This window comes from Anolis sagrei, chromosome 6 (genome assembly GCF_037176765.1).
Source record: "Anolis sagrei isolate rAnoSag1 chromosome 6, rAnoSag1.mat, whole genome shotgun sequence".
Classification (NCBI taxonomy): Eukaryota; Metazoa; Chordata; class Lepidosauria; order Squamata; family Dactyloidae; genus Anolis; species Anolis sagrei.
Genome location: NC_090026.1, coordinates 59,976,872 through 60,002,102, shown reverse-complemented (window position 1 = coordinate 60,002,102; position 25,231 = coordinate 59,976,872). Strand labels below are relative to the sequence as shown.

Here is a 25,231-nt window from a genome sequence, read left to right as displayed (position 1 = left end):
TGGAGGCTCCTTCTTTGGAAGCTTTTAAACAGAGGCTGGATGGCCATCTGCCAGGGGTGATTTGAATGCAATATTCCTGCTTCTTGGCAGGGGGTTGGACTTGATGGTCCATGAGGTCTTTTCCAACCCTTTGATTCTATGATTCTATGAATTCTGTCGTTGGTGGGGTTCAGAATGCTGTTTGATTGTAGGTGAACTATAACTCCCAGTAACTACAAATCCCAAATGACAAAAATCAATTTGTCATAGTGATGGTCACTCATTGGGTTGGTGTCAATTGGCTCACTGGTTTATGCCACGTTTGGTTCAATGCTATAATTGGTGGAGTTCAGAATGCTCTTTGATTGTAGGTGAACTATAAATCCCACAACTACAACTCCCAAATGAAAAAAATTGAGTGAAGGACATACATTGGGTTGTTAGGTGTATGATGTCCAAATTTGGTGTCAATTGGCCCACTGGTTTTTGAGTTCTGTTAATCCCACAAACGAACATTACATTTTTATTTATATAGATGTTTTAATATGTGTATTTATAGAATTTTTGCAATGCTGTCTGCCATCTCAAGCCATGAGGAGAGGTAGGTAAGAAATAAATTACACTCAAAATTCAATCGCATTTAGCATCCAATTGTATGCTAACGTAATTACAAAGAAGAATTGAAACAAAACTGTGATGAGCATTGTATAATAGCAAGGAAGCATTAAGAAATCAGGAGGCAGAATCTACATTTCTAGAAAGGTCAAACCATCTCCCAGTATTGATTGAATCGTTACCTTCTTCTTTGTAGATAAGGATTAGGGTGGGGCGGACCATCTAAAATGTACCTCTGGGGTTAGGAAAGGAATTGAAAGGAAAGGAAGGCAAAGGTGAGAAGGGATGGGTTTTGGCATTTGCATGCAGTAAAGGCTTCCTTCCAGTTGGAGAGGAGGTCCAAGGAACTACAGTAGTTACAGATCAACACGGCTGGTACTCCTGTTGTGATCTGTCTCTTCTCCGACATGGTGAAATGTAATGAATTTTTTTTGAAATGTTATTTTTTTTGGATTATAGATTTCCAAAAGCTGCTTTAGCCAGCATGCTTACTGTCTGCACTAGCTGGGACGTTCTGGAAACTTATTTTATTTTTATTTATCGTGTCAGGTGCGAACCAAAACAGTTGTATTGCATTAAAAACAAACAAACAAACAAACAAAACACAAAGTTTGCAGACTTGGTATTCTATTAAATGTCCTTTGACCAGTATCTGCTGAGCCCCCGGTGGCGCAGTGGGTTAAACCCCTATGCCGGCAGGACTGAAGACCGACAGGTCACAGCTTCGAATCCGGGGAGAGGTGGATGAGTACCCTCTATCAGCTACAGCTCCTCATGCAAGGACATGAGAGAAGCCTCCTACAAGGATGATAAAAACATCAAATCATCCAGGCGTCCCCTGGGCAACGTCCTTGCAGACGGCCAATTCTCTCACACCAGAAGCGACTTGCAGTTTCTCAGGTTGCTCCTGACAGGACAAAAGAAAAAAAAAAACAGTATCTGGCCACTTGGAGTGCCTCTGGTGCTGCAAGAAGGTCCTCCATTGTGCATGTGGCAGGACTCAGGTTGCATTGCAGTAGGTGGTTTACTCTTCTCCACACTCGCATGTCGTGGATTCCACTTTGTCGCCCCATTTCTTAAAGTTGGCTCTGCATCTCGTGGTGCCAGAGCACAGTCTGTTCAGCACCTTCCAAGTCGCCCAGTTTTCTGAATGCCCAGGAGGGAGACTCTCATTTGGTATCAGCCATTGATTGAGGTTCTGGGATTGAGCCTGCCACTTTTGGACTCTCGCTTGCTGAGGTGTTCCAGTGAGTGTCTCTGTAGATCTTAGAAATCTATTTCTTGATTTAAGACGTTGGCGTGCTGGCAGATACCCAAACAGGGGATGGGCCAGAGATGTCACTGCCTTTTATTGGTTACTACTCCTTGGCAGATGTCAGGTGGTGCAATACCGGCTAAACAGTGTAATTTCTCCAGTGGTGCAGGACGTGATAATGTGGCATGTCTAATTAAGAGCCACATCTACTGTTTTCGTGTGGTGAGATGGGCATGCATACTCTGCAGCAGAGTAGCATAGCTCAAGGGCAATGTCTTCATTGTATCTGGTTGTGATCCCCAGGTTGTGCCAGTCAGCTTTCGTATGATATTGTTTCTAGCGCCCACTTTTTTGCTTTATACTCAGGCAGTTCTTCTTGTAGGTCAGAGCACGGTCCAGAGTGACTTCCAGGTATTTGGGTGCGCTGCAATGCTCCAGTGGGATTCCTTCCCAGGTAATCCTCAGAGCTCGGGATTTTTTATTTTTTTTTTGGTCGTGTCAGGAGCGGCAAGTCGCCTCTGGTGTGAGAGAATTGGCCGTCGCAAGGACGTTGCCCAGGGGACGCCTGGATGATTTGATGTTTTATCATCCTTGTGGGAGGCTTCTCTCATGTCCCCACATGAGGAGCTGGAGCTGATAGAGGGAGCTCATCCGCCTCTCCCCGGATTCGAACCTGCGACCTGTCGGTCTTCAGTCCTGCTGGCACAGGGCTTTAACCCACTGCGCCACTGGATGCTTGTGTATTCTTAAGATAAAAGCACATGTCTGTGTTTTAGATGGATTAGGAATCAGTTTGTTTTCCCTGTAATAGGCAGTAAAAGCACCTAGAGCTTCAGACCATCTCAAAGCTCCCTGCTTGAGTGGTAATGGCACTATCATCAGCATAGATGAAACCCTCTGTCCCTTCTGGCAATGGCTGGTCATTTGTGTAAATGTTGAACATTGATGGAGCAACCATGCTCCCCTGAGGCACGCTGTTCCATTTGCTTCTTTGCCAACTGAAGCCCACATATGAACTTTGCCAAGTCTAGAAATGGGCTATCGCTGAGATTGTTGTCATGTATCCTCTTTAGGATTGTTCAAACCACGGAACTAGAGAACTCTGTTTTGAAAAAGAAAAGAAAATTAAAATGTAGTCGTGCTTACTCTTTGGATATGGCAACAACAAAATAGTGTGTCAACAAGACTTCTTGGTTGTGGCACCCTGAACTGTGGCATTAGCTTCATCTGTGCACTACAAACGAAATTATAATTCGTACCCTGTCTCTGGCAAAGCAATAACACTCATTCCTCTGCCTATGAAATAATCCTAACTGATTGTGGAGAATGTAGACTTGTACGTCCCAGAAAAGAAAACGTAAAGTAATAAACAGGTAGCAGTGGAAATAAGAAACCGAACGGCTGGAAAATCAGTTTGCTTACTTACAAGAATGGACTTTCCTGTTTAATGGCCCTTTGTAAGATTATTGTTGTTTATTTTTCCCTTCAACAAATTGCTCATTGGTACTTTCTTTGTTTGCCATTTCAGCTCACATCATTTAACCTGTGCATTATTAATACTTCTTATTTCTTTCATCTCGAGAACCTTTCAAGATAGTATGTTCAGGTCACCAGTCAGCAGCCTGAATTTTAAACAGGCAGTGGTGTCGAATGATGCACTTCCAGGTGGTCTGTGGAATAAACCACAGTTTTGAAAAAGAGAAAAATGTTGAAGATCCAGTCATTTTATTGATGTTCACACCACTATGAAGTGAAGAGACATCTCCTTTTGAATCTGAATTGAAACATTTGGTGGGAAGAGCAGTTTGATTATTTTTTAGCAGTAGTTTGGCAGCAGTGGAAAATAATTTTAAAAATGTTAAATTCTCCCTCATACATGCACATATTTCTGTTGCCACAAAGGCCCCTTCTACAATCTATATAAATAAAAATGTAATGTTCGTTTGTAGTATTAACATAACTCAAAAACCACTGGACAAATTGACACCAAATTTGGACACAATACACATATCAGGCCAACGAGTGACCATCACTCATAAAACACTGGAAAAAACAGCAAAAGAGACTTAAAAAGCAAAAAAAAAACCCATTACAACTCATGCGCAAAACCACATATTATACAAACACACATTTATACACATATACATAAATATATACAGAGACTGGATGGCCATCTGTCAGGGGTGCTTTGAATGCAATTTTCCTGCTTCTCGGCATGGGGTTGGACTGGATGGCCCATGAGGTCTCTTCCAACTCTATGATTCTGTGATTCTATACAGAAAAATATATACACATATTTGTTGTTCATTCGTTCAGTCGTCTCCGACTTTTCGTGACCTCATGGACCAGCCCACGCCAGAGCTCCCTGTCAGCCGTCACCACCCCCAGCTCCTTCAAGGTCAGTCCAGTCACTTCAAGGATGCCATCCATCCATCTTGCCCTTGGTCGGCCCCTCTTCCTTTTGCCTTCAACTTTCCCCAGCATAATTGTCACATATACAATTGTCACAGATACATAATACACATATATCCATACACAAAACATGTACACAGAAAGGGGGAAAGAAGGAAGGAGGGAGAGAAAGAGGGAAAGAAAGAAAGAAAGAAAGAAAGAAAGAAAAAAAGAAAGAAAGAAAGGTAGGGAAGGAAGGAAGGAAGGAAGGAAGGAAGGAAGAAAGGAAGGAGAGAACAAAAGAGAGAAAGAGGAAAGGAAAGAAGGAAGGAAGGAAGGAAGGAAGGAAGGAAAGAAACAAGGAAAGATGGAACCAAAGTGCAAAGGAAGTGAGAAAAGAAACAGGTAGCGCAAGAAGAAAAAAGAAGGGAAAGAAAAAGAGGGAAGGAAGGAAGAAAGGAAAGAGACAAGGAAAAATGGAACAAAAGTGCAAAGGAAGTGAGAAAAGAAACAGGTAGCGAAAGAAGAAAGAAGAAGGGAAAGAAAAAGAGGGAAAGAAGGAAAGAGGGAGGAAAGGAAGGAGAGAAAGAAAGGAGTGAAAGAGGGAGGGAAGGTTGGCCACAGCAACATGTGGCTGGTACAGCTAGTGCCATATAGAATCCGGTTTATCTGCTTTGAAGTGGATTATAGGGCAGTGTAGACTCATATAATCCAGTTCAAAGCAGATAATGTGGATTATATGATTTGATAATCCGGATTATATGTCATTGTAGAAAGGGCCAAAGTTTAAGTTCTGGGGATTGTTAAGCGCTTTTTCACATACTGATCCATGAACAAACATGCTAAGGATGCAAAGATACAGAATGGGGGCTCGAGTGTGTGGCTCAAGAGCAGTACGTGTGAAAAAGATCTTGGAGTCCTCGTGGACAACAAGTTAAACATGAGCCAACAATGAGATGCAGTGGCAAAAAAAGCCAGTGGGATTTTAGCCTGCATCAATAGGTGCATAGTGTCTAGATCTACCCAGGAAAATCTCCTATACATACTGGGTCCTAGGGAGGCACATTTGGAAGCTACAAGGCATAGAGCTTTTTCTATCTATGCTCCAATTCTGTGGAACTCATTGCCTCCATATATTAGAGCAATGTCGGAGTTGCGACCTTTTGTAAAGGCGCTCAAGACTTGGCTGTTTGGTTGTGCATTTAAGTAATCGGATCAAATTTTGCCATAGTCACTGCTGAATGTTTTTATGTTGAATGATTTTATATTGAATGTTTTATATTGTGCATAAGCTATTTAAATTGTAAGTCGCTCGGAGCACTTTGGTGGAGAGCGACTAATTAAGAAATAAAGTGATGATGATGATGATGATGATGATGATGATGATGATGATGATGATGATGATGATCTAGGGAAGTAATGCTGCCCCTCTATTCTGCCTTGGTTAGACCACACCTGGAATATTGTGTCCAATTCTGGGCACCACAATTGAAGAGAGATATTGACAAGCTGGAATGTGTCCAGAGGAGGGCGACTGAAATGATCAAGCATCTGGAGAACCAGCTCTATGAGGAGTGGCTTAAAGAGCTGGTCATGTTTAGCCTAAAGAAGAGAAGGCTGAGAGGAGACATGTTAGCCATGTATAAATATGTGAGAGGAATTCATAGGGAGGAGGGAGGCAGCTTGTTTTCTGCTGCCCTGGAGACTAGGATGAAGAACAATGGCTTCAAACTACAAGAAAGGAGATTCCATCTGAACATTAGGAAGAACTTCCTGACTGTGAAAGCCATTCAGTGGTGGAACTCTCTGCCCCAGAGTGTGGTGGAGGCTCCTTCTTTGGAAGCTTTTAAATAGAGGCTGGATGGCCATCTGGATGACCCCTACCCTAGAAACCTTTAAAAAGGACCTTAAAACCTGGCTCTTCTGCTGCGCCTTTGGAGAGTAGGTATACACTACTGCTTAGCCTCAGTGTTCTGTCACTGGAGTATTTATTTATTTATTATTCGAACTTATATGCCGCCACTCCCCTGAGGCTAGGAGCGGCTTACAAGAATGACTAAAATCTAACACAATTAAAAACAATTTAAAAACAGCAATATTTATTTATTTTTATTTTATTTATTTGGAGTGCTTCTACTCCGCCCTTCTCAACCCCCTAGGGGGGACTCAGGGTGGCTTACAAAAGGCACAATTCGATGCCTAACAATTACAAAATACAATACAATATACAATACACAAATTTACCATATAATATCACAGTTATAACTAATTAAAACAGTCAAACAGTATACAATATCAACAATCAAAGGCCTGTCGAAACAGGTATGTCTTACATGCCCTGCGGAAAGCTGAGGCTGGATGGCCTGCGGAACACAGAGGCTGGATGGCCATCTGTCAGGGGTGATTTGAATGCAATATTCCTGCTTCTTGGCAGGGGATTGGACTGGATGGCCCATGAGGTCTCTTCCAACTCTAGGATTCTATAATTCTAAGGCACGGACTTCAGGTGGCAGAGTATTCCTGAGTGATGGTGCCACTGCTGTAAAGGCTCTGCGTCTGGTTGCTGTTAGACGCAAGGTCTTGACACTGGGAATTTCCAATAGATCTTGGTCCTCAGAACAGAGGGATCTCTGGGGTTGGTAGGGGGTTGGTATATGTCATTTCCCCCTCTGTGGGAAAGCCTGATTCCACAACCTCTGCTATAATGAGATCTCCTCCGCAAATAATCTGTCTTTTCTATCTCACCCGAGTTTCAATTAGTTTTAATTAGTCTCTCTTTTAATCATTACATGCAGCCCGCCCGCTGTCATTGTGATTGCATCTATTGTAACTTTATATTGTTATGTATTTACATGTTTTATTTTATTATGATGTTGCTTTTACTGTTTGTGTTTTCACTTGTGTTTTGGTTTTATTTTTATTGTAATTTGTTGTTTGGGCTTGGCCTCATGTAAGCCGCTCCGAGTCCTCATTGGGGAGATGGTGGCAGGGTATAAATAAAGATTATTATTATTATTATTATTATTATTATTATTATTATTATAGAATCATAGAATCATAGAATCAAAAAGTTGGAAGAGACCTCATGGGCCTTCCAGTCCAACCCCCTGCCAAGAAGCAGGAATATTGCATTCAAATCACCCCTGACAAATGGCCGTCCAGCCTCTGCTTAAAAGCTTCCAAAGAAGGAGCCTCCACCACACTCCGGGGCAGAGAGTTCCACTGCTGAACGGCTCTCACAGTCAGGAAGTTCTTCCTAATGTTCAGATGGAATCTCCTCTCCTGTAGTTTGAAACCATTGTTCCGCGTCCTAGTCTCCAAGGAAGCAGAAAACAAGCTTGCTCCCTCCTCCCTGTGGCTTCTTCTCACATATTTATACACGGCTATTATATCTCCTCTCAGCCTTCTCTTCTTCAGGCTAAACATGCCCAGTTCCCTAAGCCGCTCCTCATAGGGCTTGTTCTCCAGACCCTTGATCATTTTAGACACCCTCCTCTGGACACATTCCAGCTTGTCAATATCTCTCTTGAATTGTGGTGCCCAGGATTGGACACAATATTCCAGATGTGGTCTAACCAAAGCAGAATAGAGGGGTAGCATTACTTCCTTAGATCTAGACACTATGCTCCTATTGATGCAGGCCAAAATCCCATTGGCTTTTTTTCCCATTATCTGCCAGGGGTGCTTTGAATGCAATATTCCTGCTTTTTGACAGGGATTTGGACTGGATGGCCCATGAGGTCTCTTCCAACTCTATGATTCTATAAGGAGAAACGGTTCAACCATCATACTGACATGTTACTTTTCAATGTGTAACAGAGTACATTTCCCCTGCCTACCTTTCGACCCGCAACCTATAATAGGAGAGTTAAAATGTTGACCCTACAAATTGTATAAACTAACCTGGATTCAATGACTCAGAACCTCAACCTTTCCCACAGGGCAAGTCATTCTCTGGTTCTGCCATACAAAAGCAGCAGGTCAAATAGTGGATTAGAAAAAATTTGAAATAAAGTCCATAAATGTTAAGAGTTTTTCTAGCCTGGTCAAGCATCACAGGCTCCAAGCTGTCTCCTTGCCTAATTTCTCAGAGCTGGCCTGAGACCAAAACTTGCTGTCCTTCAGGTTTGACAATTTTGTTCCTTAGAATGCATAAATAAGCCCTCAGAGGATGGATATGGAAAGAGAGGAGGGATATCTGAAGGGTGTATTCAGATCAACTATCTCCTTTCTCCCATCCCAGAATTATTTGACTCCCATAAAACACTTGTTGCAGGAATTTGCTATCTTTCCTCAGGCCAGTTTTCTACTGTGTTGGTCTTTTTTAGTATTAACTAGCCGTCCCCTGCCACGCCTTGCTGTGGCCCACTCTGGAAGTCATGGGAGTTTGGCTCAACTCTATCTGGTGGGGTTCAGAATCTCTTTGATTGTAGGTGAACTATAAATCCCAGCAACTACAACTCCCAAATGACAAAATTAATTTTTCGAGTGAAGGACATACATTGGGTTGTTAGGTGTCTTGTGTCGAAATTTGGTGTCAATTCATCCAGTGGTTTTTGAGTTCTGTTAATCCCACAAACGAACATTACATTTTTATTTATAGAGACTAGCCATCCCCTGCCACGTGTTGCTGTGACCCAGTCTAGTGATCTAGAAAATAATGAGAAGGTGTTGATTTCTAATATATGTAATGTCTTTATGCTTGTGGGTAAACAGTATTTCTTGCTGTTTCTTTGTCAGTGTTGAGGTTGAGCTTGTCTGGTTTGCCTACTCTGGAACCTGCAACATAGATTTGCCCTTCATTAGGAGTCCTTTTCAAATCTATGATACTATATTTCTCTATGTGTGATACTATATTTCTCTATGATACTATATTTCTCTATCTATCTGTATCTATGGCTGGATGGCTCTTTGTCAGGAGGGCTTTGATTATGTTTTCTTGGGAGTTGGACTGGATGGCCCAGGCCCGTAGCCAGGATTCCGATTGGGGGGGGGGGGGGGGCTGAGTTTGTTGGGGGGGGGGGCTGAGTCTGAGTGAAATTGGGTCTAGCCTAGCAAACCTTTTGTATCGTTACCCCAATACCCCCATGCATATGGGATATATTGAGTATGGTGATCAGATCATGATATGAATAAACATAAGTTTAAATAATGCACCAGTAAGACCTTTTCGCGAACTACCATGAGAATTTCGGGGGGGGGGGGGGTGAAGCCCTTCAAGCTCCCCCCCCCCCCCCAGCTACATGCCTGGGATGGTCTTAAGGCAGCATTTCTCAGCTTGGGGGTCGGGACCCCTGGGGAGGTCACGAGGGGGTGTCGGAAGGGTTGCAAAAGACCATCAGAATTAAAAAAAAAAGAAAACACAGTAATTTTTGTTGACCATGGGGATTCTGTGTGGGAAGTTTAGCCTGATTCTATCGTTGGTGGGGTTCAGAAGGTTCTTTGATTGTAGGTGAACTATAAATCCCAGTAACAACAACTCCCCAATGTCAAGGTCTATTTCACCCAAACTCCATATGTGTTCATATTTGAGCATATGGAGTATTCATAGCAAGTTTGGTCTAGATCCTTCATTGTTTGAGTCCACAGTGCGCTCTGGATGTAGGTGAATTACAACTCCCAAACTCAAGGTAAATGCCCACCAAACCCTTCTGTTTTCTGTTGGTCATGGATGAACTGTGTGCCAGGTTCCATCAATTCCATCATTTGTGGCGTTTGGAATGCTCTGATTGTAGGTGAACTATAAATCCCAGCAACTACAATTCCCAAATGACAAAATCATATTTTTGAGTGATGGTCACTTGGCCTGATAGGTGTATAGCAGGGGTCCTCAAACTCTTTAAACAAAGGGCCATGTCACAGTCCCTCAAAGTGTTGGAAGGCCGTATTATAATTTGAAAAAAACACAAATGAATTCCCATGCTTTTGGCTGATGAGATAGGATTGTTGTTGTTGTTGTTGTGTGCTTTCAAGTTGTTTCCGGCGTAGGTTGACCCTGAGCGAGGGCTGGGTAAATGACCTTGGAGGGTCGTATCCGGTCCCCGGGTCTTAGTTTGAGGACCCCTGGTGTATAGTGTCCAAATTTGGTGTCAATTCGTCCAGTGGTTTTTGAGTTATTTTAATCCCACAAATGGAACATCACATTTTTATTTATATAGATTCATAGAATCAAAGAATCAAAGAGTTGGAAGAGACCTCATGGGCCATCCAGTCCAATCCCCCACCAAAAAGCAGGAAAATTACATTCAAAGCAAGCCTGACAGATGGCCATCCAGCCTCTGTTTAAAAGCTTCCAAAGAAGGAGCCTCCACCACAGTATGGGACAGAGAGTTCCACTGCTGAACGGCTCTCACAGTCAGGAAGTTCTTCCTAATGTTCAGACGGAATCTCCTTTCTTGTAGTTTGAAGCCATTGCTCCATTGCGTCCTTCTCTCCAGGGAAGCAGAAAACAGCTTGCTTCCTCCTCCCTATTTTTTACAGCATTTATATGCTGCCTTCTCACCCCAAAGGGGACTCAGAGCGGCTTAAAAGATATATTTTCATACAATATATTATATTATTAGCATAGTACAATATCAGTATTATATATTACTATAGTTATACATGGCTATCATGTCTCCTCTCAGCCTTCTCTTCTTCAGGCTAAACATGCCCAGCTCTTTGAGCTGCTCCTCATAGGGCTTGTTCTCCAGACCCTTGATCATTTTAGTCGCCCTCCTCTGGACACATTCCAGCTTGTCAATATCTCTCTTCAATTGTGGTGCCCAGAATTGGACACAAGGTGTGGCCCAACCAAGGCAGAATAGAGGGGTAGCATTACTTCCCTAGATCTACTATGCTCCTATTGATGCAGGCCAAAATCCCATTGGCTTTTTTTTGCTGCTACATCACATTGTTGGCTCATGTTTAACTTGTTGTCCATGAGGACTCCAAGATCTTTTTCACACGTACTGCTCTCGAGCCAGGCATCCCCCATTCTGTATCTTTGCATTTCATTTTTTCTGCCTAAGTGGAGTATCTTGCATTTGTCACTGTTGAACTTCATTTTGTTAGTTTTGGCCCATCTCTCTAATCTGTCAAGATCGTTTTGAATCCTGCTCCTGTCCTCTGGAGTATTGGCTATCCCTCCCAATTTGGTGTCATCTGCAAACTTGATGATCATGCCTTCTAACCCTTCATCTAAGTCATTAATAAAGATGTTGAACAGGACCGGGCCCAGGACGGATCCCTGCTGATGGCACTCCACTCATCACTTCTTTGCAGGATGAAGAGGAAGCATTGGTGAGCACCCTCTGGGTTTGTCTGCTTAACCAATTACAGATCCATCTAACTGTAGTTTTGCCTAGCCCACATTGGACTAGTTTCCTTGCCAGAAGGTCATGGGGGACCTTGTCGAAGGCCTTACTGAAATCCAGGTACGCTACATCCACGGCATTCCCCGCATCTACCCAGCTTGTAACTCTATCAAAAAAAGAGATCAGATTAGTCTGGCATGAGCCAACGATGTGATGTGGCAGTAAAAAAAGCCAATGGGATTTTGGCCTGCATCAATAGGAGCATAGTGTCTAGGTCCAGGGAAGTCATGCTACCCCTCTATTCCGCTTTGGTTAGACCACACCTGGAATATTGTGTCCAATTCTGGGCACCACAATTGAAGAGAGATTGACAAGCTGGAATGTGTCCAGTCCAGAGGAGGGTGACTAAAATGATAAAGGGTCTGGAGAACAAGCCTTATGAGGAGCGGCTCAAAGAGCTGGGCATGTTTAGCCTGAAGAAGAGAATGCTGAGAGGAGATATGATAGCCAAGCCATGTATAAATATGTGAGAAGAAGCCACAGGGAGGAGGGTGCAAGCTTGTTTTCTGCTTCCCTGGAGACTAGGACGTGGAACAATTGCTTCAAACTACAAGAAAGGAGGTTCCATCTGAACATGAGGAAGAACTTCCTGACTGTGAGAGCCATTCGACAGTGGAACTCTCTGCCCCGGAATGTGGTGGAGGCTCCTTCTTTGGAAGCTTTTAAGCAGAGGCTGGATGGCCATCTGTCAGGGGTGATTTGAATGCAATATTCCTGCTTCTTGGCAAAGAGGTTGGACTGGATGGCCCATGAGGTCCCTTCCAACTCTTTGATTCTATGATTCTATGACTCAAGCAATGATGGATCTGGACCAAACTTGTCACGAATATTCCATATGCCCAAATATGAACACAGATGGAGTTTGGGGGAAATAGACCTTCGCATTTGGGAGTTTTAGTTACTGGGATTTATAGTTCACCTACAATCAAAGAGCATTCTGAATGAACCCCATGAATGACAGAATTGGGGCAAACTTCCCACACAGAACCTCCATGACCAACAGAAAATACTTAAGGCCATCCAATCCAATTCTCCTCTCCCTAATTCGCAGGGTGGGCCAAGGGGCCCGCCCGCTTCGGGTCCGGAGGCGTGTCTGAAGACCTCAGTGTGCGCACCAAGAGTTGCCTCTTCTCCTGACTTTCTCTTCAGCCATTGGGACCAAGAGAGAGAGAGAGCCCCTCCGGCTGGAGGTATCTCCCACCTCCGCTCCCTACTTTGTTTTTGCACCTACCTTCAGGAAAGGTGGGCATCTCCACCTCTGTCTCTCTCTCTCTCTTGGTTCCAATGGCTGAGGAGAGAGTCAGGCGAAGAGATGACTTTTGGTGCACACGCCGGGGTCTTCAGGCACGCCTCCGGACCCAAAGCGGGCCAGGCAAGGGAGCAAGTGTGGCAAGTGTAGTTACTGGGATGTATAGTTCACCTACAATCAAAGAGCATTCTGAACTCCACCAATGATGGAATTGAACCAAATATGGCACACATAACTCCCACGATGGACAGAAAATATATATCAATGATTGGTTGGGGGGGGGGGGGGTGCGCCAAAATACTGTTTGCTTACCGTTGAAAATTACCTTAGGGCCGCCTCTGCTTGTTCTCCAGACCCTTGATCATTTTAGTCGCCCTCCTCTGGACACATTCCAGCTTGTCAATATCTCTCTTCAATTGTGGTGCCCAGAATTGGACACAATGAGGAGGAACTTCCTGACTGTGAGAGCCGTTCAGCAGTGGAACTCTCTGCCCCGGAGTGTGGTGGAGGCTCCTTCTTTGTAAGCTTTTAAACAGAGGCTGGATGGCCATCTGTCAGGGGTGCTTTGAATGCAATATTCCTGCTTCTTGCCAGGGGGTTGGACTGGATGGCCCATGAGGTCTCTTCCAACTCTTTGATTCTATGATTCTATGTTCAGATGGAATCTCCTTTCTCTAGTTTGAAGCCATCGTTTCGCATCCTAGTCTCCAAGGAAGCAGAAAACAAGCTTGGTCCCTCCTCCCTGTGGCTTCCTCTCACATATTTATACATGGCTATCATATCTCCTCTCAGCCTTCTCTTCTTCAAGGTAAACATGCCCAGCTCCTTAAGACACTCCTCATAGGGCTTGTTCTCCAGACCCTTGATCATTTTAGTCGCCCTCCTCTGGACACATTCCAGCTTGTCAATATCTCTCTTCAATTGTGGTGCCCAGAATTGGACACAATGAGGAGGAACTTCCTGACTGTGAGAGCCGTTCAGCAGTGGAACTCTCTGCCCCAGAGTGTGGTGGAGGCTCCTTCTTTGGAAACTTTTAAACAGAGGCTGGATGGCCATCTGTCAGGGGTGCTTTGAATGCAATATTCCTGCTTCTTGGCAGGGGGTTGGATTAGATGGCCCATGAGGTCTCTTCCAACTCTTTGATTCTATGATTCTATGGTTCTATGTGTGTCTTGATGCCAATGATTTGTTGTTTGGGTTTGTTTCCTTGCCCCCTTTGGCCCTGAATGTTTGCCCTTCTGGAAACCGCCCTGAGTCCCCCCCGGGGAGATAGAGCGGGTTACAAATCAAGGAGGCTGATAGGCCGGCCCTTTGGAGGGTGGCTCCGCCCCTGTGTGCCCCGAGGGGACGGGCGGAGGGGCTGAGCAAAGGCATAAAGGCGCCTCCACCTCCAGCCTGGCTGCTGCTGCTGCTGCTTCTCCATCTCCTCCGCCCTCGAAGCCCTCGAAGCGCGCCTCCTCCACCAAGAGAGCGCCGCCGCTCCGTGCCGCGCACCAAGCGGGCGAGTCTGCTCAGGAACCACCACCACCAGCAGCAGCTGCTGCAGCACCTTTGGGTCTTGAGCAGGATGAGCCTGGCGCGCCCTTGGGGGGCTCTGGTGGGGCTGGCCCTCCTCCCCCTCCTCCTCCTCTTGCCCTCCGCCTCGGCATCGGAAGAGGGCCCGCCTGACCCCGAGCCGGAGGGCTACCAAGTCGTCACCTTCAAATGGCACCACGTCCAGGACCCATACATCATCGCCCTCTGGATCCTGGTGGCCAGCGTGGCCAAGATCTGTGAGTCCAAAACATTTTTTTCCCCACCTCTTAATCTTAATCTTTGCTGTGAGTTTTGCGGACTGTATAGCTATGTCCCAGTAGCACTCTCTCCCGACGTTTCGCCTGCATCTGTGCCTGGCATGCACAGAGTTTTGTTGGCAATGGGGCAAGTATTTATTTATTTGTCGTGTCAGAGCAACCAGTCCATTATATTACATTTCTAACAGAACAGAGCAAACAAACAGACAAATACAAAACTTGTGAATTTGGTAGTTGGTTAAATGTCCTTAAATGGGGCAAGTGTGTATGTCTAGCTATTTATATCAGTGGGAGAAATTACTCTTGTCTGTTGTGAATGTAGCAATTGAAGGCCCTTCCAGACAAGCCCTACATCCCAGGATCTGGCTTCAAACTACAAGAGAGGAGATTCCATCTGAACATGAGGAAGAACTTCCTGACTGTGAGAGCCGTTCAGCAGTGGAACTCTCTGCCCCGGAGAGTGGTGGAGGCTCCTTCTTTGGAAGCTTTTAAACAGAGGCTGGATGGCCATTTGTCAGGGGTGATTTGAATGCAATATTCCTGCTTCTTGGCAGGGGGTTGGACTGGATGGCCCATGAGGTCTCTTCCAACTCTTTGATTCTATGATTCTATGATCTGATCCCAGGTTTTAAGAATTAATAACAGACAGGCATGTAGCGGGGGGGGGGGGGCCTTGAGGGGCTTCAGCCCCCTCCCCCCGAAATTCTCGTGGTGGTTCGCGAAAAGGCCTTACTGGTGCATTATTTAAACTGTTATGTTTATTCATATCATGATCTGATCACCCTACTCAATATATCCCATATGCATGGGGGTATTGGGGTAATGATACAAAAGGTTTGCTAGGCTAGACCCTCTTTCACTCAGACTCATCCCCCCAAAACTCCCCCCTGAAAAAAATTCACCCCCCCCCCCCCCGAAACGAAATCCTGGCCTGTCTGTTGTGAATGTAGCAATTGAAGGCCCTTCCAGACAAGCCCTACATCCCAGGATCTGATCCCAGGTTTTAAGAATTAATAACAACAGAGAGTAAACAATCAGGCGCATCAAATCACCCCTCAAAGAAAGATTCCCCCAGGCACTTCCAAGCCATTAAATGCTAATCAAGGTGGTCAGTTTTTATTTATTTATTTATTTAAAAGTTTTGTATATCGACCTTCTCACCTCTCTTGAGAGACTCAGACCAGTTTCCAACCATAATATCACATACAGTCAATAAAAACATCATAATTCATATTCCAGTAAAACTATTAAAATAGCAATTACATTCAATAACTACAATGATTGAAACAGTTGAAACATTCACACCTAGCTCCAGCAGACAAAAGTCCTTTGCCCCACCCTGGTCTTTCCACAGATATATAAACCCATTTTCCTACTTCCAACAGACCTCACTACCTCTGAGGATGCTTGCCATAGATGCAGGTGAAACGTCAGGAGAGAATGCCTCTAGAACATGGTCATATAGCCCGGAAAACCTACAACAACCCAATAATAATAATAATAATAATAATAATAATATTTATTTACTAGCTGTCCCCTGCTACGCGTTGCTGTGGCCCAGTCTGGAAAATAAAGTAATGAGAAAGTGTTGGCTTCTAATATATGTAATGTCTTGATGCTTGTGAGTAAACAGTATTTCTTGCTGTATTGTCGAAGGCTTTCATGGCCAGAATCACTGGGTTGTTGTAGTTTTTTTCGGGCTATATGGCCATAATCTAGACAGGCATGTAGCCGGGAGGGGGGGGGGGGGCTTGAGGGGCTTCAGCCCCCCCCCCCCCCCGAAATTCTCATGGTGGTTCGCGAAAAGGCCTTACTGGTGCATTATTTAAACTGTTATGTTTATTCATATCATGATCTGATCACCATAATCAATATATGGGGTAATGATACAAAAGGTTTGCTAGGCTAGACCCTCTTTCACTCAGACTCAGCCCCCCCTGAAAGTCAGCCCCCCCCCAAAACTTCCCCCTGAAAAAAATTCACTCACCCCCACCACCACCCCCGAAACGAAATCCTGGCTATGGGCCTGTCTGTTGTGAATGTAGCAATTGAAGACCCTTCCAGACAAACCCTACATCCCAGGATCTGATCCCAGGTTTTAAGAATTAATAACAACAGAGAGTAAACAATCAGGCACATCAAATCACCTCTCAAAGAAAGATTCCCCCAGGCACTTCCAAGCCATTAAATGCTAATCAAGGTGGTCAACTGAAACATTCACACCTAGCTCCAGCAGACAAAAGTCCTTTGTCCTACCCTGGTCTTTCCACAGATATAGGTAAAGGTTGTCCCCTGACATTAACTCCAGTCATGTCTGACTCTGGGGTGTGGTGCTCATCTCCATTTCTAAGCCGAAGAGCCAGCGTTGTCCATAGACACCTCCAAGGTCATGTGGCCAGCATGACAGCATGGAGCGCCGTTATATAAACCCATTTTCCTACTTCCAACAGACCTCTCTGAGGATGCTTGCCATAGATGCAGGCGAAATGTCAGGAGAGAATGCCTCTAGAACATGGCCATATAGCCCGGAAAACCTACAACAACCCAATAATAATAATAATAATAATAATAATAATAATAATAATATTATTTATTTACTAGCTGTCCCCTGCCACGCGTTGCTGTGGCCCAGTCTGGAAAATAAAGTAATGAGAAAGTGTTGGCTTCTAATATATGTAATGTCTTGATGCTTGTGAGTAAACAGTATTTCTTGCTGTATTGTCGAAGGCTTTCATGGCCGGAATCACTGGGTTGTTGTAGTTTTTTTTGGCTATATGGCCATAATCTACACAGGCATGTAGCGGGGGGGGGGGGGGGGTTTGAGGGGCTTCAGCCCCCCCCCCCCCGAAATTCTCATGGTGGTCCGCGAAAAGGCCTTACTGGTGCATTATTTAAACTGTTATGTTTATTCTGATCACCATACTCAATATATCCCATATGCATGGGGGTATTGGGGTAATGATAGGCTAAACCCTCTTTCACTCAGACTCAGCCCCCCCAAAACTCCCCCCTGAAAAAAATTCAGCCCCCCCCCCCCCCAAAACGAAATCCTGGCCTGTCTGTTGTGAATGTAGCAATTGAAGACCCTTCCAGACAAGCCCTACATCCCAGGATCTGATCCCAGGTTTTAATAATTAATAACAACAACAGAGAGTAAACAGTCAGGCGCATCAAATCACCTCTCAAAGAAAGATTCCCCCAGGCACTTCCAAGCCATTAAATGCTAATCAAGGTGGTCAGCTGAAACATTCACACCTAGCTCCAGCAGACAAAAGTCCTTTGTCCCACCCTTGTCTTTCCACAGATATATAAACCCATTTTCCTACTTCCAACAGACCTCACTACCTCTGAGGATGCTTGTCATAGATGCAGGCGAGACGTCAGGAGAAAATGCCTCTAGAACAGGGGTCCCCAAACTTTTTAAACAGAGGGCCAGGTCACAGTCCCTCAAACTGTTGGAGGGCCAGATTATAATTTGAAAAAAACATGAATGAATTCCTATGCACGCTGCACATATCTTATTTGTAGTGTAAAAAACACTTAAAAACAATACATTAATTAAAATGAGGAACAATGTTAATAAATATAAATTTATTAGTATTTCAATGGGAAATGTGGGCCTGCTTTTGGCTGATGAGATAGGATTGTTGTTGTTATGTGCTTTCAAGTAATTTCAGACTTAGGACCCTAAGTGAGGGCCGGGTAAATGACCTTGGAGGGCTGCATCTGGCCCCCGGGCCTTAGTTTGAGGACCCCTGCTCTAGAACATGGCCATATAGCCCGGAAAACCTACAAGAACCCAATAATAATAATAATAATAAATTTATTTATTTACTAGGTGTCCCCTGCCACGCATTGCTGTGGCCCAGTCTGTTGATCTGGAAAATAAAGTAATGAGAAAGTGTTGGCTTCTAATATATGTAATGTCTTGATGCTTGTGGGTAAAACAGTATTTCTTTCTGTTTCTTTGTCAGTGTTGATGTGGAGAGTGTCTGGTTTGCCTACTCTGGAACATGTGGCATATCATTGTCCTTCTTTTGAGGTCCCTTTCAAATCTATCATATATCTGTGTGTGTATGAATCATATATATATATATATATATATATATATATATATATATATATGGCTGGATGGGTCTTTATCAGTAGGGCTTTGATTACGGTTTCTTGCCCTGGTGAAGGGAGTTGGACTGGATGGCATTAAGTATTTTCTGTTGGTCATGGGAGTTCTGTGTGGGAAGTTTTCCCCAATTCTGTCGTTCATGGGTTTCAGAATGCTCTATGATTGTAGGTGAACTATAAATCACAGTAACTGCAACTCCCAAATGTAAAGGTCTATTTCCCCCAAATTCCATCTTTGTTCATATTTGGGCATATGGAATATTCGTGTAGAGTTTGGTCCAGATCCATCATTGTTGGAGTCCACAGTGCTCTCTGGATATAGGTGAACTACAACTCCCAAACTCAAGGACAATGCTCAGCAAACCCTTCTTTTCTGTTGGTCATGGGAGTCCTATCTGCCAAGTTTGGTTCAATTCCATCATTGGTGGAGTTCAAAATGCTCTTTGATTGTAGGTGAACTATAAATCCCAGCAACTACAACTCCCAAATGACAAAATCAATTTTTTTGAGTGAAGGACATACATTGGGTTGTTAGGTGTCTTGTGTCCAAATTTGGTGTCAATTCGTCCAGTGGTTTTTGAGTTCTGTTAATCCCACAAACGAACATTACATTTTTATTTATATAGATTTATTTATCATGTCAGGAGGAGATCAAACAGTTACATTGCATTTTTTAAACAAACAGACAGACAAAGCAGAAAGTTTGCAAGCTTGGTAGTTGATTAAATGTCCTTTGACCAGTAGCTGGCCACTTGGAGTGCCTCTGGTGTTGCCGCAAGAAGGTCCTCCATTGTGCATGTAGCAGGGCTCAGGTTGCATTGCAGCAGGTGGTCTGTAGTTTGCTCTTCTCCACACTCGCATGTCGTGGATTCCACTTCGTAGCCCCATTTCTTAAGATTGGCTCTGCATCTTGTGGTGCCAGAGCGCAGTCTGTTCAGCGCCTTCCAAGTTGCCCAGTTTTCTGTGTGCCCAGGCGTATCATTTGGTATCAGCCATTAATTGAGGTTCTGGGTTTGTGCCTGCCACTTTTGGACTCTCGCTTGCTGGGGTGTTCCAGCGAGTGTCTTAGAAAACTATTCCTTGATTTAAGTCGTTGGCATGCTGGCTGATACCCAAACAGGGGATGAGCCGGAGATGTCACTGCCTTGGTCCTTTCACTATTAGTCAATGTGGAATGCAACACAAGCAAAGTGTGCGAGGGAGGAAGGATGGTGGTTGAGGAAGGATGGTAAGGTGTGTGTGGAGAGGAAAGGAAAGGGGGAGGGCCAAGGCAGTGTCAGTGGAAGCCCATGAGAGGAGCGGGGAGCTCTGCAATTTGCCTTCATGTTATCCTGCTGACCAAAACAACCGCTTCACTTTACGTAAAGGACAGTCTGGTTTTTCTGCCTGTCTCTTGGGCTTTGTCTGCTTTGTGTTCTAAGGGGACTTCAGATATTACTTCCATTTGTGTCATGCCTTCTCCTACCATATCCTTATTATGTTGTTTAACATCTATATGTGACCACTTGCTCAGCTGGTTCGAGGTTTTGGGCTTGAGTGTTATCAGTATGCCGATGACACTCAGCAGGTGCTGAAGATGGAAAGCCGACCGGACTCTGTACCCGATTGTTTCCATCAGTGCCTTGAGGCCGTTACTGGATGGCTGTGTGCCAGCAGGTTGAGGGTGAATCCAGCAAAGACGGAGATCCTATGGCTGGGTGGACCGGGCAGTGGGGACATCCATCTGCCCGCCCTGGATGGCGAGGCGTTACGCCCGTCATCATTGGTAAAGAGTCTGGGAGTCCTTTTGGACCCTCTGCTGACAATGGAGGCCCAGGTCTCCGCCGTGAGCAGAACCGCCTTCTTTCACCTGCGGCAGGTTAGACGGCTGGCCCCCTACCTGTCCAGGGACGACCTAGCTACGGTGATCCAGGCCACGGTCATCTCAAGACTGGACTACTGTAACGCCCTCTACATTGGCCTCCCTCTGTCGGTGATTCGGATGCTCAAGTTGGTACAAAACGCAGCTGCTCGGCTTCTTGCGGGAATTCCGATGAGATGCCACATAACACCAATCTTACTACATCTGCATTGGTTACCAATTGAGCACCGGATCACTTTCAAAGTGATGGTACTCACCTTTCAGGCCTTGCATGGTCTGGGGCCAATGTATCTGAGGGATCGTCTCACCCCCTACCAACCCCAGAGATCCCTCCGTTCTGAGGACTAAGATCTATTGGAAGTCCCCAGTGTCAAAACCTTGCGTCTAACAGCAACCAGACGCAGAGCCTTCACAGCAGTGGCACCATCAGTCTGGAATGCTCTGCCACCTGAAGTTCGTGCCCTGCGGGACTTACCAGCTTTCCACAGGGCATGTAAGACATACCTGTTTCGACAGGCTTTTAATGTTTGATACTGTTGTTTTTAAATTGTTTTAAATTGCTTTAAACTTTGTTAGATTTTAGCTATTCTTGTAAGCCGCTCCGAGCCCCAGGGGAGTGGCGGCATATAAGTTTAAATAATAAATAAATAAATAAATTACTCCCATCCCCAAAAAGAGGCGTGAAAGATGTATAAAGTACATACTGCCTTCTATTTGGTAGCTCTTAGAGCCTTTTCACCCAGAAAGAAGCCTTCATATTGGACTTATGATTGTTCTGTGATATATATATATGCTCTGCATAATGAGTACCTTAAAAATAAAAGAACTAATGAATACCAAATTTGGCAACCAAATGTCTCACAACACAAGGAGTGACAAACACTCAAAAATTATGATTTTGTTATTTGAGGGTTGTAGTTACTGGGATTTATTGTTCAACTACAATCAAAGAGCATTCTGAACTCTATCAACAATGGAATTAAACCAAACTTGGTACACAGAACTCCCATGACCAACAGAAAATACTAGCAGCATTTGGTGGGCATTGACCTTGAGTTTGGGAGTTGTAGTTCACCTACATCCAGAGAGCACTGTGGACTCAAACATTCGTTTTCTCGATGTTCAATGACTGAAGTATATGTCAGTGTAGACTCATATAATCCAGTTCAATCAGATCATGTGAATTTATATGATTTGATAATCTGGAATATATGGCTGAGGAGGTTGATGAAAGGTTGAACCTAAGGCTACCCACAGTGGTAAAGAGTTAGCTGAGATTTGAAACACAGACTCTAATTCTTTAAACTCTTATTTTTAATTAAAGCACTTGCATTTGTTCATTGTCCTGTAGTAGAAAAGAAGTAAATTATACAGTTGGGCCTTTTATGGCTGCTGTGGCTTGGTTCCAAGAACCCTTGTGGATACCAAAGATTGGATGTCTGGGTCCCTAATGGCATAATGAAACAGGGTCCATGATATAAAATGCCAAGATGAAGATTTGCTTTTCGGATGCGTGTGTGTGTGTGTGTATTCAAGTCATGGGTTGTTGAATTCATGAAAATAGAGGGCCAATTTTATCATAGAATCATAGAGCTGGAAGAGACCTCATGGGCCATATTCCTGCCAAGAAGCAGGAATATTGCATACAGAGCACCCCTGACAGATGGCCATCCAGCCTCTGTTTAAAAGCATCCAAAGAAGGAGCCTCCGCCGCACTCCAGGGCAAAGAGTTCCACTGCTTAACGGCTCTTACAGTCAGGAAGGTCTTCTTTATGTTCAGATGGGATCTCCTTTCTTATAGTTTGAAGCCATTGTTTTGCGTCCTAGTCTCCAGGGAAGCAGATAACAAGTTCTCTCACTCCTCCCTATGACTTCCTCTCACGTATTTATACATGGCTATCATATCTCCTCTCAGCCTTCTCTTCTTCAGGCTAAACATGCCCAGCTCTTTCAGTCGCTCCTCATAGGGTTTGTTCTCCAGACCCTTGATCATTTTAGCCGTCCTCCTCTGGACACTTTCCAGCTTGTCAATATCTCTCTTCAATTGTGGTGCCCAGAATTGGACACAATATTCCAGGTGTGGTCTAACCAAGGCAGAATAGAGGGCTCATGACTTCCCTGGATCTAGACATTATACTCCTATTGATGCAGGCCAAAATCCCATTGGCTTTTTGCCACTGCATCACATTGTTGGCTCATGTTTAACTTGTTGTCCACGAGGACCCCAAGATCTTTTTTCACATATACTGCTCTCAAGCCAGGCGTCCCCTTTCTGTATCTTTGCATTTCATTTTTTCTGCCTAAGTGGAGTATCTTGCATTTTTCACTGACGGAACTTCATTTTATTAGTTTTGGCCCATTTCTCGAATCTGTTAAAATCGTTTTGAATCCTGCTCCTGTCCTCTGGAGTATTGGCTATCCCTCACAATTTGGTGTCTTCTGCAAACTTGATGATCATGCTTTCTAACCCTTCATCTAAGTCATTAATAAAGATGTTGAACAGGTCCAGGACAGAACCCTGTGACACTCCACTCGTCATTTCTTACCAGGATGAAGAGGAAGCATTGGTGAGCATCCTCTGGGTTCGTCCGCTTAACCAATTGTAGATTTAGACAGGAGAGTGGAGTCTGGATGGAGATACAAGCCTTGTGGAGAGTGTGTCTGACTTTAAAGCATCCTTTAACCTTTCCCCAACCTAGTCCTGTTGGGTTGCAATTCTTGATATAAAATGTCAAGATGAAGGTTTGCTTTTCGGATATGTGTGTGTGTGTATTCAAGTCATGGGTGGTTGAATTCATGAAAATGGAGGGCCAATTTTATCAGCTTTTAATGGATTAGTTTAGGAAGGCAAGGGAAACTATGAGACAAATTATTATTCCCAGCAAATGAGCATAGAGTTCTTTTAAACAACAATGCTGTGCATGTGTGTGTGCGCATTTGAAAGAGGCAGTGGAGGTCAGAAAAAGATTAACCTGTCGTTGTGAATGCATATTTTTAGCCTTTACCTGCACATTTTACTTAGCAATCAGTGCACCTTTAAAAGAGCCCAGGGTTGGGAACATCTGTTTACAGAGAATAATGTGTCACTGATAAAGTCTTCTGAATCCTAACTGTTCATTTTGGTGTTGAAATATAGGAAACTGAAAGCAGGAACTCAAAACTTTCCAAAGGAATGTTCAGATTTTGCTATGGTCTCGAAACCATTCCACTCCTTATATGATGATAGAGGATGCCACTACTACACTGATGATTTGCAGTAGACTACCTGGCACATATGCGTGACTGTTTAATAATAATAATAATAATAATAATAATAATAATAATAATAATAACAACAACAACTAGCGGTCCCCTGTCACACGTTGCTGTGGCCCAGTCTGGTTATATGGAAAATCAATTAATTATAAAGTACTGGTTTCTAATATATGTAATGTCTTTATGCTTGTGGATAAACAGTATTTCTTGATGCTTCTTTGACAGTGTTGACGTAGGGATTGTCTGGTTTGCATGCTCTGGAAACTGCAACATATAATTGTCCATCTTTAGGAGTCCCTTTCAAATCTATAATGCTTTATCTGTGTGTGTCTGAATCATATATATCTATCTATATCTATGGCTGGATGGCTCTCTGTCAGGAGGGCTTTGACTACGTTTTCTTGCCCTGGTGAAGGGAGTTGGACTGGATGGCCTTAAGTATTTTCTGTTGGTCATTGGGGTTCTGTGTGGGAAGTTTGCTCCAGTTCTGAGGTGTTCCAGTGAGTGTCTCTGTAGATCTAAGAAAACTATTTCTTGATTTAAGTTGTTGACGTTCTGGCTGATACCCAAACAGGGGATGAGCTGGAGATGTCTCTGCCTTGGTCCTTTCACTATTGGCTGCTACTTCCCGGCAGATGTCAGGTGGTGCAATACCGACTAAGCAGTGTAATTTCTCCAATGGTGTAGGGCGCAGACACCCTGTGATAATGCGGCATGTCTCATTAAGAGCCACATCCACTGTTTTAGTGTGGTGAGATGCGTTCCACACTGGGCATGCGTACTCAGCAGTAGAGTAGCATAGCGCAAGGGCAGATGTCTTCACTGTGTCTGGTTGTGATCTCCAGGTTGTACCAGTCAGCTTTCGTATGATATTGTTTCTAGCACCCACTTTTTGCTTGATGTTCAGGCAGTGTTCAGGCAGTGACCGGAAAATAAATGGCAGCCAGTGGAGCTCCTTAAACAAGGGGGTCGCTCTCCGGATGTAAGTGAACTATAAAATATTTAAGGCTGTATGTTGACTAAGCATAGTTTGTTGTGTAGTGAGATTTCAACAAAGGGGGCTGCCCTTTCAGGAATAGTTCAGGACTGCATGGGAATAATGAACGTGGCTGTCCCAACCTATGTCTGGTTGCTGGCCACAGCAACAGCAGGCCTGATTTTTCTTGGTTGGTTAAGATGATGTCGATTGGGTGTGTAGAAATATTTTATAGCTTCATTGCTCTGGACAGAGGGATTCTGACAGGATTTAGATTTACCAGCATTAGAAATCTTTTATAGCTTCATTGCTTTGGGCAGGTGAATTCTGAAAGGATTTAGGTTTACCGGCATTTAAGTTTCTAGAAGCATAGTGACTCA

General features: G+C 44.1%; 1 protein-coding gene across 2 annotated transcripts in view; it reads left to right on the top strand.

Annotated features, from left to right (window-relative positions):
- The first annotated feature begins 14,287 nt into the window (after window positions 1-14,287).
- SLC9A3 (solute carrier family 9 member A3) overlaps window positions 14,288-25,231 on the top strand; it is a 96,304-nt gene continuing 85,360 nt past the window's right edge. For both annotated transcript variants that reach the window (XM_067470143.1, XM_060783321.2), the window contains exon 1: window positions 14,288-14,616. In XM_067470143.1, coding sequence (XP_067326244.1) covers window positions 14,412-14,616 — 205 coding nt within the window. In that variant the 5' untranslated portion in view covers window positions 14,288-14,411. The remainder of the gene's footprint in view (window positions 14,617-25,231) is intronic.